The following is a 15,256-nucleotide window of genomic DNA, read 5'->3' as shown; positions in this document are numbered from 1 at the left end:
CCCTTTCCCTCTAAGACAGGGACCAAGACATAGAGGTTTGCTCTCATCAGTCTATTTAACATTGTGCTACAAGTTCTAGCGAGTGTAACAAGAAGGAAATAAAAGGAACAAAGTTCAGAAAAGAAGAAATAAATAGCATTTGTTCTTTACGTTCTTATTTGCAGATGACATGATTGCCTACATAGAAATCCCGAGTATACAAAAAAATAGAATAACTAAATTCAGCAAAGTTGCAGGTTACTAGAAAAACATACAAAAAACTGAATTACATTTCTATATAACAGCAATGAACACATGGAAAACAAAATAACCTGTCCGGTGTGGTTCAGTGGTTCAGTGTCAGCCTGCAAATCAAAGGATCGCCAGTTCGATTCCCAGTCAGAGCACATGCCTCGGACGCAGACCAGGCCCCTGTAAGGGTCACGTGAGAGGCAACCACACACTGATGCTTCTCTTCCTCTCTTTTCCCCTCCCTTTCCCCTCTCTAAAAAAAAAATATAAAATCTTTAAAATATATAAAACAAAATTAAAAATACTATACATGATTGCTCAAAAAAGTGAAATATTTATGTTTAAATCTAACAAAATATGAATAGGACTCATGCTGAAAACAATGTTGATGAAAGAAATAAAAAATCTAAATAAATGGAGAGATATACTACATTATGGATAAGAAGACCGAATATAGCCAAGATAATAATTCTTCCCAAACTGATATATAGGTCTAACACAATTCCTGTTGAAACACTAGTAAGATTTTTCAGACATAGACACTATTATTCTAAAATTTATATAGAAAGGCAAAGAAACTAGAACTAAAATAACCACAAACACACACAAAAGAATGCAGTTGGAGGGATTAGTCTGCCCAATTCCAATACTTATTATACAGATACAGTAACCAAGACTGTATGGCATTGGCAAAGGAATACACATAGACAGTGGTACAGAATAGAGAACCCCAATCCACACAAATATGCCCCACAGGTTTTTTCTTAAGGTACAAAAGTGATTAAATGAAAAAGATAGCTGTCAAAAATCTTACTAGAGCAAGTTGGATATATACAGCAAAAAAATGAACGATAACTTAAATTTTAAAACTTACACAAAAGTTAACTTATGTGTAAAACATAAAACTGTAATACATTAGGGGGGAAAACCCAGAAAATTTTTGGGATCTAGGACAAGGCAAATAGTTCTTAGACTTGACTCCAAAAGCACAAGCAATAAAGGTATTTTGATAAATTCTATTTCATTAAAATTAAAATATTTTCCTCTGAAAAAGACCATGTTAAGAGAATGAAAAGACAAGCTATGGAGTTGGATACAATATTAGCAAATCATATATCTGACAAAGGACTACAGGATGTAAAGAAATCTCAAAACTTAACAGTAAAAACATACAATCCTACTAAAAAAAATGGGCAAAAGACAAGCAAAGACATTTCACCAAAGAAACTATGTCAATGGCAAATAAGCTCATGGAAATACATTCAACATCATTAGCCATTAGGAATATGCAAATTAAGTTACAAAATAGTACCAAACACTATCCGAATGGCTAAAATTAAAAATGACAACACAGGCCCTGGCTGGTGTAGCTCAGTGGATTGAGCTCAGGCCTGCGAACCACATGATCGCGGTTCGATTCCCAGTCAGGGCACATGCCTGGGTTGCAGGCCAATTCCCAGCAGGAGACTCATGAGAAGCAACCATACATTGATATTTCTCTCCCCCTTTCTCCTTCTCTTCCCCCCTCCTAAAAATGAATAAATAAAAAAATTATTTAAAAAATGACAACACAGGAGCATTTTCTCAATCCACTGAGATTTTCCTTCCCAGCAATTATCATCAGGCTATCTCAAATAAACTCATAATAATTCAAAAAAAATAAAAATAGTGACAACACTAAGTGTTGGTAAGCATGTACAGAAACTGAACCACTCATATATTGCTAATGGAAATATAAAATGGAAAGGCCACACTGAAAAACAGTTTGGCAGCTTCCTAAACATGCAAACTACCATACAACCCAGCAACTAGTCTCCTGCACATTTATCCCAAAGAAAGAAGGACTTATGTCCTAAAAACCTATACACACATTGTTATGGTAGCCTTATTCAGAGCAGCCAAAAAACTAGAAACAATCCAAATGTCCTTCAACAGGTGAATGGTTTTTTAAAAAACAAAAAACAACAACAAAAAAACTGAGCCCTGACTGGTGTAGCTCAGTGGATTGAGCCTGCGAACCAAAGGGTCGCTGGTTCAATTCCCAGTCAGGGCACATGCCTGGGTTGTGGGTCAGGTCCCCAGTAAAGGGCACACAAGAGGCAACCACACATTAATGTTTCTCTTCCTCTCTTTCTCCTTCCTTTCCCCCCTGTCTAAAAAATAAATAAAATCTTAAAATAAATAAATAAATAATTTTTCAAGAGACACTTTCATATAATAAAATGGTATTCAACAATAAAAAGGAACAAACTTGGTAAAAACAACTTAGATAAATCTCCAGAGTATTAGGCTGAAAGAAAAAAGTCAACCACAAAAGATTGCTTATTATTGTACGATTATATGTATAGAACTAATGACGAAATTATAGAAATGGGGAACAGGTAAGTGATTGTCAAGGGTTAAGAAGCAGGTGGAAAGGAGGAAAGTGAGTGTGGCTACAGAAGGGCAACCTGAAGGACCCCTGTGATGGAAGTGCTAAGTCTCTTCACTTTTACCAATGTCAACATCCTGGTTATATTACTGTTACTCTAGTTTTTCCAGATGTTACCACTGGGGGAAACAGGGTAAAATGCAGGCAGAGCTCTCTGTATTATTTATTACAACTGTGTATGAATCTATAATTATTTGAAAATAAAAAGTTTAGATGAAAAAATTATGCATAGTTTCATCTGGAATAGCATTTTATAGCTTCCAAGCAACAGCAGATTTGAAAACAGATCACTGGGATTCTTGGCATTTGCCTTTAAAAGATGAGCTAATAACCAAAACATGGGAGCAAACCTGAACAGTCAACAGAGGCATGAGAGGGCAGGTTCCTAAGTAACAAGACAATATTCAATTCACACTTGCTATTAGTAAAGTCACCAACCTTCCACAAATCCACTTATCTATTAATAACTATGCTTCCGGGAGACAATGGCACATTCTGGTGGTATGACAAGAAATATAGTTGGTCTGTGTCCTGGACTCCTGGCACAGAGCTGCTAAAATCCTTGGAAGTGTCCAGAGTGATAGAGTATCTTTTAAAAGTTAGTCATAAGGAGCCCCTTTCGAACACACCTGAGTTTACACTGGTAAGTACCTTAGCGTGGGATCCCTAAAAAGCCTCAGAATAGAGCCTGGGGGCTGGTTACTAGAAAGACCAAAGGACCAGAGGGTTGGAACGTTCAGCCCCACCTACGGACCTGGTTGGTTGGGTGGGGAGTGTCAACCAGGGAGATTAAGTCCTACAAAAACTTTTGAATAAGGTGAGAACTTGGAGGTTGAAGAAGGAATCCAAGTTCTGAGAAAGTGGCATACCCTGCTTCAGGACCCTTCCAGACCTGGTCCTACATAACTCTTCACCTGGCTGTTCATCCCTACCCCTTTTAACATCCTTTATAATAAACTGCCAAATTAAAGTACACGTTTCCCTAAGCTTTCTGAGCCATTCTAGCAAATTGTCAGAAGCAGGGAGGGGCTGCAGAATCCTCCAACTCACAGCTGGTTGGTCAGAAGTACAAGTGACTAGGACTTGGGATTAGGACTTGGCAATGGCATTTGAAGGGGGCAGTCCTGTGGGAGTCCCTAACTTTTGGGATCTGAGGCTATCACTATATGGAGAGCATAAGAGGTGAGTTAAATTCCTGGATGTCCAGTTGGTGTCTTCTGAGAACTGGAGAACTGCCTGATTTGGGGAGGGAGGAGGGCACCACATGTCTGGTGTCAAAAGTACTGAGAGCAGAGGAGAAAAACAGTTTTCCCTTACAATTCTCCTTTTAGAAGATCCAACTTCTGAACAGCCAGATTAATCCATAAAACAGTACATCAGTTTAACCAAAAGATGATTTTACCTTTCAAAGAACTGCTATGTAGCATGTTTCCTCAGCATATTTTAAAGAATCTTTTGATTAAAACTCCACTTATCCCTCCTTTTTCAGAATCTCGACTGGTTAAGCCAAGGGCAGCACTCCAATGGGACTAAAACAAAAACAAAAACAAAAACAAGCTCCTCTAATTCCGAGGGGAAGACAGTGAAGCTTGGTCATGTGACCTGCCCAGGAACTTGGGTGTAGCAGTCCGATGTCCTAACTACTAAAAACAGTGTGCTTACCCAAATTCATCATTTCTGCATTCTCACTTTAAACAAAATAAGTATCATTCTGGAGGAATTTTTCCCATTTAGACCTCACCTTACCTAGAAAATATTAACTCAACTGAACCCTGCAAGACAGACAACCTTGAGAAATCCAGAGACTGAGGTATTCTGGACAGCCACTTCACTCACACACAGGTCCGTCAGGCAGTCAGATGGAAGACCCGACCCTCCAGGCTTTCCAGCCCTGTGACTCAGGGGAGGTTCAACTTCGCTAGCTATCTTACTTAACTATCTTGCCTTTTTTACCTTTAGGAAAACAACTACCAAAAATATTTAGTTCCTCCTCACTGATAGAAAGAGTCTAATGAGACAACATAATTAAGAGTGAAGCAAAAATTACACATAGCTATGTAATAAAAACCATTCCAGGATCATACTTCTTTGCAGTTAAAATTCTCTTCATTATTTGTAATCCTTCTGCACTGGAAGGAGGCAGTTTTATTTAAGAGATTAATCGATGTGCCAGAAGTCACCGAGTTTGAGCTGTGTCTCATCCCCTTTTGAATCCTTGCAGTTTTCTTGGTACCACATACTGCTATTCCCAACTTTTAGGGACTGGAGAAAAGAAAAGGCTGATAATTAAGTCCAGAAGGTCAGGGTTTTTCAACATCAGCACAATTGATATTTTGGCCAGAATGATTTTTTGTATGGGGAGCTATCCAGTGCATTTTGGGATTTTTAGTGGCATCTCTGGGTTCTACCCACTAGATGCCAACAGCAGCCTCCCAGTTGGGACAACAAAAAATGTCTCTAAACAGTGCCAAATGTCTCCTGGCGAGCAAAACTGCCCCTGGTAAACAACCATTACATTACACATATAACACACAAATACTTGGAAGCCGTCACCTAAAAGGAAACATTTAGACCAAAAAAAGAAAACAAAGAGAAAGTCAAAATTCTCTTTAAATATCTGAAGTTTCCATACAGGCTGGGGAACAGATTTTGGATGCCAAAGAGCAGAACTATTCCCAGTGGATAAAAGCATACATAACAAAACCAGCTAACATTTGTACTTCCCACATGCCAGGTACTGTTCAGTGCACTTTGAAGTGTTATTCCATTTAATTCTTACAATAACTCTATGAAGCTGGTAGTACTGGCCCCACTTGGCAGATGAAAAAACTGAGGCTCAAAAATGCTAAAAGAATTTGCTGAAGGTCCAAGAGCTAATAGCAAAGTTTAAGTCCAGGACTTAAACTGAGGCCTTCTTAACCACCAAGCTACTACCCCTATGATAAATTAAGGATTTTTCTTCAACATAGTGATTTTTTTAAAAAGAAAAAAAAAGAACTTTTTTACTTAAAAGCTGTTTCTTTCACCCCTTTGATTCTCGCAGCCATCATCTCAACCCTCTATGTCCAGGCCGGAAGCAGATCCGGAAAGCCTTCCTTCCTAACAGCCTCCAAGGAAGTTGCACTCTAACTCTGCTGAGCCCCTTTACAACATTCAGCCCGTCCTACTTCAAGTTACTCAAGCTACTCTGTCAACCTCTTCCTGGGAAAATTCCTTGAGAGCAGGGCAACCCCCTTCTCACATTTACAGCCCCACAAAGCCTTGCACATACTGGGGCTCAATACACCTTTTCTGAATGACTGCACCACCTCTACCCTCCAAAGCTCACACAGCAGCAATGTTTTAAGCAAGCATTTTTGAGAGATGTACAGTAATACTTGCATGTAAGCTGAAGATTTTATTGAAAATGCTCTGAGTTTTTCCCCAATTCCCACTGTCTGAGTACATGAAGAGTCAGAAAGGAAAAGACTAGTAACACAGTCCATTGGCTATATCGTCAATCAAGCCCACAAGGACTTGCTCGACTACGTCCAGATAACATGTGTCAGGGGCTACATGTATGTGTATATTTGTATATGCACACACACTTATGTATGTATATGTACATATACAAATATCTATGTATGCATGTACGATGATCCCTGGCACCATGGGGTATTGGTTCCTGGACCCTGTGGATACAAAACTCTGTGGAAGCTCAAGTCCCTTTTATAAAATGGTGCAGTATTTGCATGTAGGCTGCATCATGGTAGGCCTACACATCACTTCATTCACGTAGATTCAGCATAATGCTTGGTGAGTAGCAAATCCAAGTTTTGCTTTTTGAAACTTTCTGGGATTTTCCCCCCAAATATTTTCAACCCACAGTTGGTTGAATCTGTAGATCCAAAAGCCATGGATATAGAAGGCCAATTCCCCTCTATAAGAAATTAAACAATGTCCATAAGATTTTTGAGACTTTGAAGCCAGCATAAAGATCTAAATTAGAGGCCTCTTTCTTCCCCTACTATATTAATAAGCTAAGACAAATAATGCTGTACTGTTCCTCAAAAAATACCAGCACATCTGCCAACCAGTTCTACCTCCCCCAGATACCCTCTCGGGAAAATGCCAAGTAGCCAAGCCCTGTCCATGTGTGTGGCAGTGAAGAGATGCTCATAAAGAGCTGAAGGGGGAGGCAGGAAAGCATCCTTTGGAACATTAAGCATTAGTTTGCAGGCCACCTGTCAAGAGACAAACACTAAATGTAGCTTATGGGCACTATATTTCCATTAAAAACCCCAATCTCCAGGTTAAAGTACTTCTATTAAAAAAAAAAAGCTATGCCCAGTATTCATAGAAGAGAAGCCCGTCTTCTTACCATATCTAGCTAGTGGTGACTTCCCTAGGCTAACCTGGGGGTCTCCAAAAGGAAGAGCTGGCCAGGACTACCAGAGTAGAACAATCAAGCAATTGCTTTGCCCAAGGGCCCATCTCAAAATAAGGGGAAGAGATGTTCAGGGGGAAGAGCACCTGACATAAACCAGGCTAGCAATCCCTCCTTAATTTCAGTTACAGCAAGGGCAATAATCACGTGCCAACGCCAGCCTTTCCTATTGTCCATGGTATGGAGGTCTTTGCTTCTCTCTCTCCTAACCTTGTACCTCCATCAATGACATGGCATTTTCTCCTTAACGTGCAACCAATCACCATTCAAGAAAGGCAGAAATGTAACTGTCCAGAAAATGCAGACAGATGATGAAATGGGCTGGCCACTTGGTACAGGAGCCAGGGCAAAATTAAACACATCAACACGACCCAGAAATCTTCCACGACCAACCACAAACTGTATCCTTCAATGTGCTGATAGGTTTTTGTTTTTGTTTTTTTCTTGACTGAGCCTCCCAATTTAGGATAATCATACTGAAGCTTTTAAATGTATGTGTCTTATTCCAGGGGACCAGCTGAAAATCAAAGCCATTTAATCTGTATGTGTTCAAATGGGGCCCACTTTTAATCCAGCTACCTTTGTAGGGCAAAAACGGAGCTTGAAAGCCTACTTTAGCGCTTGTCACCAACCATTTACTCAAGTCAAGGCAATTAGGCCCATGACTGTTAAAAATTTATCTAAAAGCTCCTGCTCTGTGCACATCAATCACAGTCACGGATGAAAACAAACTGAGTTTTTAAAGATTCTTTAATCCACACTCAAGGGGGAGCAGTGTGAGGACAGCCGAGAAATCATGGCGACAGGGACAGCCAGTATCCAAGGGGACAGCTGCGTCTGAGACCTGTTTTGGGACAGGGCAAGGAACCAACTGGTGGTACTTTTCTCTCCAAATCTCCCTCCATCTTTTCATCTGCCCATTCACCACACTTCGGTCCAACAAACTGTTTTTCTTCTTTTACGGGTTTATAGAGAGAGCAAGAGAGACTGAAGAAAAGCGAGGGAGCGAACCTTGGGGCTTACGACAACACGTAACGCTGGAAAACGTGTAGCTGTTTACTACCAGCGCCCTGGAGACGAGGAGTGCAGCACGCAGCAGAGCTCACCCTCAGGGCCAGACCTCTCCTCCCCCACCGCCTCGGGCGCATTCGTGCTTCGGGGCGGCGCGCCACCCGTACTCCCCAAAATACCCAAGGGACCCCGAGACTCTCGGCGCGCCGGCCCCCAGAACATTAAAGCGGTCTCCCCGTGGCCCCGCGCCAACCCCTTGCGCTGCCATTACCTCGGAGGCCGGGGTTGTCGTCTCTGGCCCGAATCTTTCGGATTTTGACTGGGCGCCCGCTCAGAGTAGACAGTACCAGACGCTGGCGTAAGAAGTTGGAGCCCACGTAGCAGAGAGAGTGCGTCTGAGTCGCCATGTGGGCACTCCACGCAAGGCGTGGGCAGCCGAGGCGGCGGGGGTACGGCTACTTCAGACAGGCGCGGGATCGCAACCTCGGTGGCGGCGGCGACAGCAGCTGCGGCGACCGGGGTTCCCTCCCGCAACCCTGCAGCCCCGCAGCCCCCCGCGCGTCCACGTGGTTTGGAACAGGAAGAGGCAGAAACGAGACACCGGGTCAGAGGGGAGCAGGGCGGAGCCGGTGACCGCCTCCCCGCCTATCCGCCGGGGTGAGGGCGGCCCCGTACCGGGCCACGCCGCTATTGGCCCTCGCTTGATCTGGGCGGTTCCCGCATCGTGTTGCCATTGGTCATCTAGAGCTAGGCGGAGCCCAGGCCGCTTTGCCATTTGCCTGCGCTGCAGATGGGCGGTGCCCAGGCCCCGGCAACAGCGCGCGGCGAGAAGGGTGCGGGGGTGGGGGTGACCTGGGAGCGGAGGCGTGGGAGTTTGCTGGTCCCCGCAGTCTGCGCGGGTTCTTTCCCAGGTTAGGAGCGAACGGAGGCCGTGGACTGGGGTTGAGTGCGTGCTACGGGTCAGCTACCTCGGCTCTGTCCTCAAGGCAACCACCGGAATGTGGATGGTATTATCTCCCCCGCCTTTTTCTTAATAGAGGAGAACAGGGGTTTGGCGCGCTTACCCTGTTGCAGACACAGTTCTGAGCGCATTGCTGGCACTGTCCCCTCGTTTCCCACGTTACACTTCCATTCCCACCTTACACCTGGGGAAAGACGTGAAGAACATTGCAAAACTGGTAGTGCCAGCATTCACTAGGACTCCAGTCTTCAGACACCAGGCCATTGCTTGTTTTATTGTGAGGCACCAAGTTTTGCTCCTTTCACATTCGTCTGTTAATTTCCACTCACAGCCCAAATTCGGGTCCTCCCATCTCACATACCTCAAAATGGGTTGTGATAGCTTCGCCCACAAACACGTACTCTGCTTTTTCCCTCTTTCCTGTCCTCTTCAAATCCTGCACACCAAAATCTTACCAAAAATTGGATTATATCGGACCTCTGTTCAAAACCTTCAAAGATGAGCAGTTAACTATCAAATGACCACAAACTTAGGAATCCAGTATAGTAATAACATGGCTCTGCAATCATTCTTGGATAATGTCACCAGATCCTGAGTTCCAGAACACAACGTTGGGGGCAGGGGGTGGGAATCTAGAAAGATGGGAGCTTGAGTCAAGATTAACAAGTGTAGCTAGTCTTAGGTGGATAAGTCTCGGTCATGAGGAGCCAACCTGAAGTACTGAGCTCCTATAGGGTGACAGATTGTTAGAGGTGTAGATAGAATTTAAGAGAATTAGCAGTGAAGTCCATTGAGGGAGGGAGGGGATCCATGTCTATTATTGCCATTTTTTCAGTCTGCCTTTTAGGAAGTTGACAGTGGGAATGTGGGAATGTTGAAACGTCCAGGACCTCTGGGGGCCTCCCTTGAATTTTGCCCTGTGGGTTACCAAAGCATCCCACCAAGAGTGAGTTTTTTCTAATGTATTTCATTATGATTATGCTATTACAGTTGTCCCATTTTTTTCTCCCCTCTATTCCCTTCTGCCATACACCTCCTTCCACCATCCTTCTTCCCCCACATTAGTTCATGTCCATGGTTCATACTTATAAGTTCTTTGGCTTCTCCCTTTCCCATACTATTCTTAACCTCCCCTTGTCTATTTTGTACCTACCATTTATGCTTCTTGTTCCCTGTACCTTTAACCCCATTCAGGAGTGGATGTTTTTTATATTATCTAATTTTCCATACTTAACCACCTGCCCTGATTGGTGTGGCTCAGTGGATTGAGCATTGGCCTGCAAACCAAAAGGTCACTGGTTTAATTCATAGTCAGGGCACATATCCAGGTTGCAAGCCAAATCCCCAGTTGGGGAGTATAGGAGGGGCGATTTCTCTCCTTTTCCCTGTCTCTAAAAATAAAAACAAGTACAATCTTTGAATATTCAACCATCTTAAACAACAACTAATATTTTCTGTAGCAAAGCCTGTCAGTTCATATCCCTTCAGCTCTTAACTATTTTCAGTGCAAACCTGCCTAATTTTCATTTATTTATTTTTTGCTAGTGGTGCCTCTGTCTCATCTGGGACTTTTTCTCATTTGCATGGAACTAAGCAGGGTAAAGGTACTGAGGAGTTAATGCCCCCCACCCAGTCCTTAACCAATGACTGATGGGAGGTGATATATAAATATCCCAGTTCCTCCACCATTTGGGGGAGATAGCTTTGAGATTCTTTAGTGTTTCCCCAGGGTTCCCCAGAGGTTTTAGCTACAGTTGCCCACAGGGTAACTTGCTTAAGTACCTTTTATGGACTTCCTTCCCTGTATCCTTCCCAGCTCCCTTCTGGTAACTCCTGGGATTAACATCCAAATAAACTACTTTCACTCAAATTATTACCTCACAGTCTTCTTCTGGGCAGCCCCCAAAAAGTCCTGATTTTTAAAATTTGAGAACTGAGGTTTAGAGAGAATGAATGACCTACTTAAAGTGACATAGCTAATAAATGGCAGAACCAGAACAGAAAGTCTCCCTCTCCTCCCTCTCTTTCCTCCATCTCCCTCTATCTCTATCTCTACATTGCTCATTCATGTCCCCCCTCCCTTCTCTCATCAGATATCTTTGGAATCCTGAACTTCTAATAAGAAGTCTGCCTACCATGCAGCTGCCATGTCAGAGAGACCGCACAGAGAAAGAGAGAGCTGGCTGTTCCCGCTGACAGCTAGCATCAACCACCAAACACGGGAGTAGTGAGTCTTCACACAAGTTCAGACCCCAGCCGGCCTCTGACTAGTCTTTGGAGCCACCCTAGTTGATGCCTTATGGAATACAGATGAGCTGTCCTCACTGAGCCCTGCCCAAACTGCATATTCCTGAGCTAAAGAAATGATTGTTACTGTTTTAAGCTATGGGTTTGGGGGTAGTTTGCTACAGTATAGATAACAGAAACTGCATACCCCTAAGCTCCTTTCCCTGTGTAATTCTGGGTTGCCAAGCCACAAGAAACATCTTTCATGAGGTTGCCAAAATAAAGTCCTAGACACATTTTTTTTAATGTTGGAAAGTCACTGTAGGGTACCAGGCTGTTTTGTAGCTCACATACTTAATCTGATGCTGACCTTATTGGTATGGGGTAGCAGCCAAGCCCATGGCACCTCTAACTCGCATCTGGTCCTACTTTAGCAACTCACACTGCTGACGGGGGCTCTGCATTTATCCCCATGATAAAGAACACCATCTTTTGCTGGTCATTCACATCATTGAAATTGGAGGCTTGGAAACAGTGATAAACACACAGGTTCTGGCTCATCCTGCTGATGTTGGGCTCCATCTCCAGGCACAAAGACAACAGCCTTGTAGACTATGAAACCAACCCCCACAAATGTGAGAGGTCGAATCCTTATAATAAACCTCTAGTTAGTGGTTCTTCTTCAGCTGAATATTGACTGGTGCAGAAGTCCTCACTGAAAGCTGAGATCAAGGCCTTATGCTAAAGGCTTCCTACACATGATCTCATTTGATCTTCATGCCTGCTAGCTCAAAAGTTGGATTGTGAGCAATAGAAATTTTTATACAATTCTTTTTACCTCTGTTTACATTTGAAATTACTCATTACAAATGTTTAATCTGCTTCTATTCTTTCATACGAAATGGTAAATGACATACACATTTCCTCGCAATCACTTCCACAGATACTTTCATTTTAATAAGGATAAAAGTATACTTGGCTCAGCAATGGGACATTGGACTCAGGGGCCAGAGTAGAAACTGATTCTCTCAGGTCCATAGAGAAGGATTCTTAACACCCTACTTTTACCGACTCTTGGAGACCCAGTGATAGTGACATTTTGTCTGTTTTCCTATAATTCTTAGCAGGAAAAACACTGATAAAATTCGAAAAAGTTTGTGTGCTTGTTTCAGAGCCTTTAGGAGAGGGGCAGAGTGAGGAACAAGAGTCTTGTCTTACAGACAACCATAAATATCTTCACTGACCGACAGTGAAAAGGAGGTGGACAATCAGCAGGCGATAGACACGCAGAGCAGAATTTTTAAGGCACCAGTTGCCAACAGTAAAGCCATACGATAGTTATGAAACATTATGATTTATAATTATGAAAGTTCAAATGTGAATTGAAGCCCAATACACAAATGCAGCCTTGTTGCATAAATGTTACATCATTTCTGATTTGCAGTTTTCTCTGAAGTTCCCGTAGCCTATTAACTGTCTCCATCAAATCACACTCATCACTTATCAGATCACATTCCAATGTTTGAACTGTCCATATTATACCTCTTTACTATTTTAAAGTACTTAACAATAAAAAGGAATTTATTGATCCATTGAAGGTCAAGGGGTATCCCAATATCTATTAACTGATAAATGGATAAACTAAATGGAGTATATTTGTACAGTGGAATATTATTTGACAATAAAAAGTAATAAAGCACAGGTACATGCTACTTCACAGATGAAACTTGAAAACATTATGCTCACTGAAAAAAAGCCATCCAAAAATATCTGCATATTTAAAGCTTTATATGAAGTGTCTGGAATAGGCAAATCTCTAGAAACAGCAAGTTGATTAGGTAGAGTCAAAGGTGGCCACTAGAAAACCCAGACTTATGTTCCACCAGCTTAGCAAACCCGGGAGGAAGGGGCCACCTCTTTTCTAATGGCACCATTAAATCTGGGGGTGAGCTTTCATTGGGTCACGTACCCATTTGTGAACCAATGGCAGTCGTCTGGGAGAATATGTGCTTGATTGGCCTGACCTGTGTCACATACCTCCTTTGCAGAGAAAGTGGTCTTAGTATCTCTCAAACCACAAGAATGGAGCATGAAAGGGAAGTGGCTCTCTTAAGGAAAAATAAAGTTTTATTAATTATTACAAAAGAGAACAGGCACTAGACAAGCAAAAACAACACATGGTGACCTCACCAAACCCACACAAGGTTAGAGTCTTATCACATCATGACTTTGTGGAGTTAAAGCTTCATAATATGCAGGTATTTTTCTAACTTCATTCAATGCTGTAAACATTTATCTAACACTAATTAGAGTGCTAGGGTTAGCTATGCCAGGAAAGATAAAGGGGATATAATGAGAGACCAAGAATGCAAAGATGAGTAAAACTCAGATCCTGTTCACAGGGTGTTCACAGCCTAATCCAGTAGCTATTGAGCCTTATCATAGAAAAAATCCACCTGGGGTGGGGGTGCAGCAGTCTTTTCAAAGATACAGGTCCTGGGGCTACAACCCAAGATTTTCTGATTTTGTAGGTGATTTCTTGGCTCTAAACTGTGTCTTTAAAAAGGCACCCCAGGTGACCATACTGCACGGGGTGCAGGGACTACTCTGAGAGTCTCCAATAGGACAGAGAAAGATATGCACAAAGGAACAAACAGTACATCTGAGAGTTGCTACAAGACCAGTGAGAATGTCTGGGAAAATGAGGAGGAAAAAGTGTTCTTGTTTAGCTTATATCAGGCATTTCGCACAAGAGATGATTTCCAATTAAGGAAACTATAGGATTATATCCAGCTTACTGTGATAATTTATGATTATGATGACCCTGGGGATATTTGGAAGATAAGAAGCTAAGATTTGTCCTTTGTTCATTTGCTTGTAGCAATCCTGTACATACGCTCTCCTTTAATCCCACTGAGAATTTTTAGTGATACTACAAATTAATTTACCCTCCAGAATATAACCTACCCTTCAGTATTTTCTTACCTAAACTCCTTCACCCTTTTATTTGTTTTAAATTGTTTCAATGTGCCCTGTCTAAGTAGCTCAGTTGGTTGTTAGAGTGTCGGCCCAATACACCAAAGTTGCTGGTTCAATCCCTGGTCAGGGCACATATAGGTGACAAGCAATGAATGCATGAACAGGTGAAACAACAAGATAAATAAAAACTTTTTTGTTACTTTTTTATTTAAATTATTTTATTGTTGTTAAATTATAGTTGTCCATATTTTGCCCCAACCTTCCCCAATCCAAACCCACCTTCCTCCCTTGCTTCCACCCTCCTCCTTGGTTTTGTCCGTGTGTCCTTTATAAAAAAAATATGGAACACTTCACGAATTTGCGTGTCATCCTTGCACAGGGGCCATGCTAATCTTCCCTGTATCATTCCAATTTTAGTATATGTGCTGCCGAAGTGAGCATTCAATAAATAAAAATTTAAAAAATTATTTCAGCCCTGGGTTGGGTGGCTCAGCGGTTGAGTGCTAACCAAAGGATCACTGGTTGGACTCCCAGTTAGGGCACATGCCTGAGTCGTGGGCCAGGTCCCCAGTGGGGTGTGTGCAAAAAACAGCCAACTAGTGTTTCTCTCACACACCAATATTTCTCTCCCCCTCTTTCCCTTCCCCTTCCCCTTCCCCATCTCTAAAAATAAATAAATAAAATCTTTAAAAATTATTTTAAGGACTTCCGCCAAGATGGAGGCATAGGTGGAAACACTGTGCCTTCTCCCACAACCAAGTTTGAACACAACAAAGGTTTGGAGAACTAGGACACACCCAAAGACCAGAAAACAGAATTATACGGAAGTCCGACAGCTACAAACGTTCAACGGGGACGGTAAGAGAGGCGGAGCCAGCAGCGGAGCTGGGTCAGGCAGGACAGATCCCCTGACTTAGGCACGCAGGCAGCCCAGAACCATTCGGGGTGTGGGGCAGACTGACCGCGGTCGCACATTCGCGCACAGTGAGAT

At 42.5% G+C, this 15,256-nt stretch overlaps 1 protein-coding gene and 1 non-coding gene across 3 annotated transcripts in view; both read right to left on the bottom strand.

The window, feature by feature from the left end:
- Window positions 1-8,698, bottom strand: part of RCL1 (RNA terminal phosphate cyclase like 1) — a 67,366-nt gene extending 58,668 nt beyond the window's left edge. Inside the window, exon 1 of one of the 2 annotated variants that reach the window (XR_005068742.1) lies at window positions 8,371-8,698. Coding sequence is in view for 1 of the 2 variants with exons in the window: in XM_037061774.1 (XP_036917669.1) it covers window positions 8,371-8,506 (136 nt within the window). In the remaining variant the exon portion in view is untranslated. The remainder of the gene's footprint in view (window positions 1-8,370) is intronic. The other variant, XM_037061774.1, reaches the window with a different exon arrangement.
- Window positions 8,699-14,599: 5,901 nt separating this feature from the next.
- LOC118997890 (U6 spliceosomal RNA) lies at window positions 14,600-14,706 on the bottom strand. Its single transcript, XR_005068747.1, has one exon. It is a non-coding gene; the product is annotated as a U6 spliceosomal RNA (small nuclear RNA).
- Between the last annotated feature and the right edge of the window lie 550 nt (window positions 14,707-15,256).

This window comes from Sturnira hondurensis, unplaced genomic scaffold, assembly GCF_014824575.4.
Source record: "Sturnira hondurensis isolate 20B ecotype Veracruz unplaced genomic scaffold, ASM1482457v3 Scaffold0013515, whole genome shotgun sequence".
NCBI lineage: Eukaryota > Metazoa > Chordata > Mammalia > Chiroptera > Phyllostomidae > Sturnira > Sturnira hondurensis.
This window is presented reverse-complemented; position numbering and strand designations above follow the sequence as displayed.